General features: G+C 36.8%; 1 protein-coding gene across 1 annotated transcript in view; it reads right to left on the bottom strand.

Annotated features, from left to right (window-relative positions):
* LOC106878885 (protein XRP2) overlaps positions 1–2588 on the bottom strand; it is a 29090-nt gene that overhangs the window by 22711 nt on the left and 3791 nt on the right. Inside the window, exon 2 of the mRNA XM_014928230.2 lies at positions 469–586. Coding sequence (XP_014783716.2) covers positions 469–525 — 57 coding nt within the window. The 5' untranslated portion in view covers positions 526–586. The remainder of the gene's footprint in view (positions 1–468; positions 587–2588) is intronic.

Genomic DNA, 2588 nt, shown 5'->3' with positions numbered 1-2588 from the left:
ATTATTATTATTATTATTATTATTATTATTATTATTATTGTTATTATCATCATCATCATTATTATTATTATTATTATTATTATTACTATTATCATTATTATTATTATCATTATTATTATTATTATTATTATTATTATTATTATTATTATTATTATCATTATTATTATTATTATTATTATTATTATTATCATCATTATTATTATAATTATTATTATTATTATCATCATCATTATTATTATTATTATCAAGGCAGCAAGCTGACAGAATCACTAACATGCCAGGCAAAATACTTAGTTGTAACTCATCTGTTGTTACATTCTGAGTTCAAATTTCACTGAGGTCAACTTTGCCTTTTCACCCTTTCAGGGTCGATAAATTAAGTACCAGTGATTGAGCATTAACAGTGTCATCTGTAAGATGTCAGTCTGATAGCTCTGACATTTGAAAGTGAAAGTGAAAGTAACTTACCTCGCATTTTTCTATAATAAACTGCTGTCCATCGACAGTCCCCGGCATGCGGCCCATAGTTGTGTTTTTAACATTTGCTATCGTGTAATCTTTGACATCGACTTTGGGTCGCTTCTCCCTGAAAGGATAAAATACAAGAAAAACCAATTACAAATAACAATAATAATAATAATAATAATAATAATTGCTTGTGTTGGAGAAACGCCAGATTTTATGAGATTTTCTCATTCAAACAGATAAAAAGATGGAAAATAATAAACCAGATATAACAATAATAGAAAAGGAAAATCGAAGTTGCTAACTAACTGATCCATTGTGTCCATTTGATAGCAGGATTGTAAAGAGAGAAAATGAAAAATAAAAAAAAATATTATCCCATAAAGTTTGAAATTGTGAGAACTTGGAATATGAAAACAGTAATGGTTGTGCCTGTAATAATTGGTGTGTTAGGGACTGTGAATAATGATATATAGACAAATAGTTGAAGACGATTGGAATGGGATGTGTTATAGAGCCTCTACAGAAAGTTTGCCTCTTATGAACAGGAAATATCATCAGAAAGGTTTTGAGCACTTGAAGGATTATTAAAAGCTTGTGGATATCTAAGGTTACAGGTCTTAGATACCATTGTCCAGGAAAAAAAAAAGGGGGTGCATGGGATGATGGGATGGGATGGGATGTGATGGAATGGTCATGATTTCAAGTTCGATTCCAGGCAATGACCTAAATAATAATAATAATAATAACATTGAAAAGTACTTTAGGAATGATAACCCAGGTTCGAAATTTCCCCAAGACACCCGATGAAGGCTGGAAGGAATATCATCCGAAACGTGTTAACAACAAACAAGATGAGGACAAATATCTGTCAAATGTAAATAATGTAAATAATGTAGGTAGAAGAAATGTTGCTAAGCATTTGGTCCAGCATTTCTTTTACTTGTTTCAGTCATTTGACTGCGACCATGCTGGAGTGCTGCCTTTAGTCAAACAAATCAACCCCAGGATTTATTCTTTGTAAGCCTGGTAAGTTACAGAGACATAAACACACCAACATTGGTTGTCAAGTGATGATGGAGTGACAAACACAGAAATACACACACACACACACACACACACACACACACACACACACACACACACACACATATATATATATGATGGGCTTCTTTCAATTTCCGTCTACCAAATCCATTCACAAAGCTTTGGTTGGTTCGAGGCTATAGTAGAAGGCACTTGCCCAAGGTGCTACGCAGTGGGACTGAACCCGGAACCATGTGGCCGGGAAGCAAGCTTCTTACCACACAGCCACGCCTGCAAACAATTCTGGCAGCTCACTGCAAGAATATGAGGTGGGGTGAACATGTGAATGGAAAACAATATAAGGCTGTGAACTATGAACATAGAATAAACAGGGGTGGTGAACAGAGAAAAATGAGCTGTTGAACGGTGAATGTAAAATGCTGAATAGCGAACATAAAATGGTGAACAGTGAACAGAGAAGGAAATGTATTTGGACAACTGCATTGTAACGACTAAATAGCTGTGCTGTGAATCAGGATAATAACCTGGAAACTCGTTATCTAATGAGGATATTTTTATTGCATGGGGAAACAACAATGCACTAAAAGCAAGCAGCAGTTGGCTTATTATGTTTTACAAGTTAATATCTGACAGAATGGATTTCAAGAGAGAGGGGGGGAGAGGGGGGACTCTGTGTGTGATATAGAGAGGGAGTGTGTGTGAGAGAGAGAAAGAGAGAGTGTGTATGTGTCTGTGAGAGAGAGAGAGAGAGAGAGAAAGAGAGTGTCTGTGAGAGAGAGAGAGTGTGTGTGTGAGAGAGAGAGAGAGAGACAGTGTGTGTGTGTGAGAGAGAGAGGGGGAGTGTGTGTGTGTGAGAGAGAGAGGGAGTGTGTGTGTGATATAGAGAGGGAGTGCGTGTGAGAGAGAGAGAGAGTGTGTGTGTGTGTGAGAGAGAGAGGGAGTGCGTGTGTGTGAGAGAGAGAGATGGGTGTGTGTGAGAGAGAGAGAGATGGGTGTGTGTGAGAGAGAGAGGGATCTCCAAGTATGTGAGAGAGAGAGCATGTGTGTGAGTGAGAGAGGGAGAGTGTGTATGTGAG

This window comes from Octopus bimaculoides, chromosome 25 (assembly GCF_001194135.2).
Source record: "Octopus bimaculoides isolate UCB-OBI-ISO-001 chromosome 25, ASM119413v2, whole genome shotgun sequence".
In the NCBI taxonomy this organism is placed as follows: domain Eukaryota; kingdom Metazoa; phylum Mollusca; class Cephalopoda; order Octopoda; family Octopodidae; genus Octopus; species Octopus bimaculoides.
Note: the sequence above shows the minus strand (reverse complement) of the source record. Positions and strands in the feature narration are given on the sequence as shown.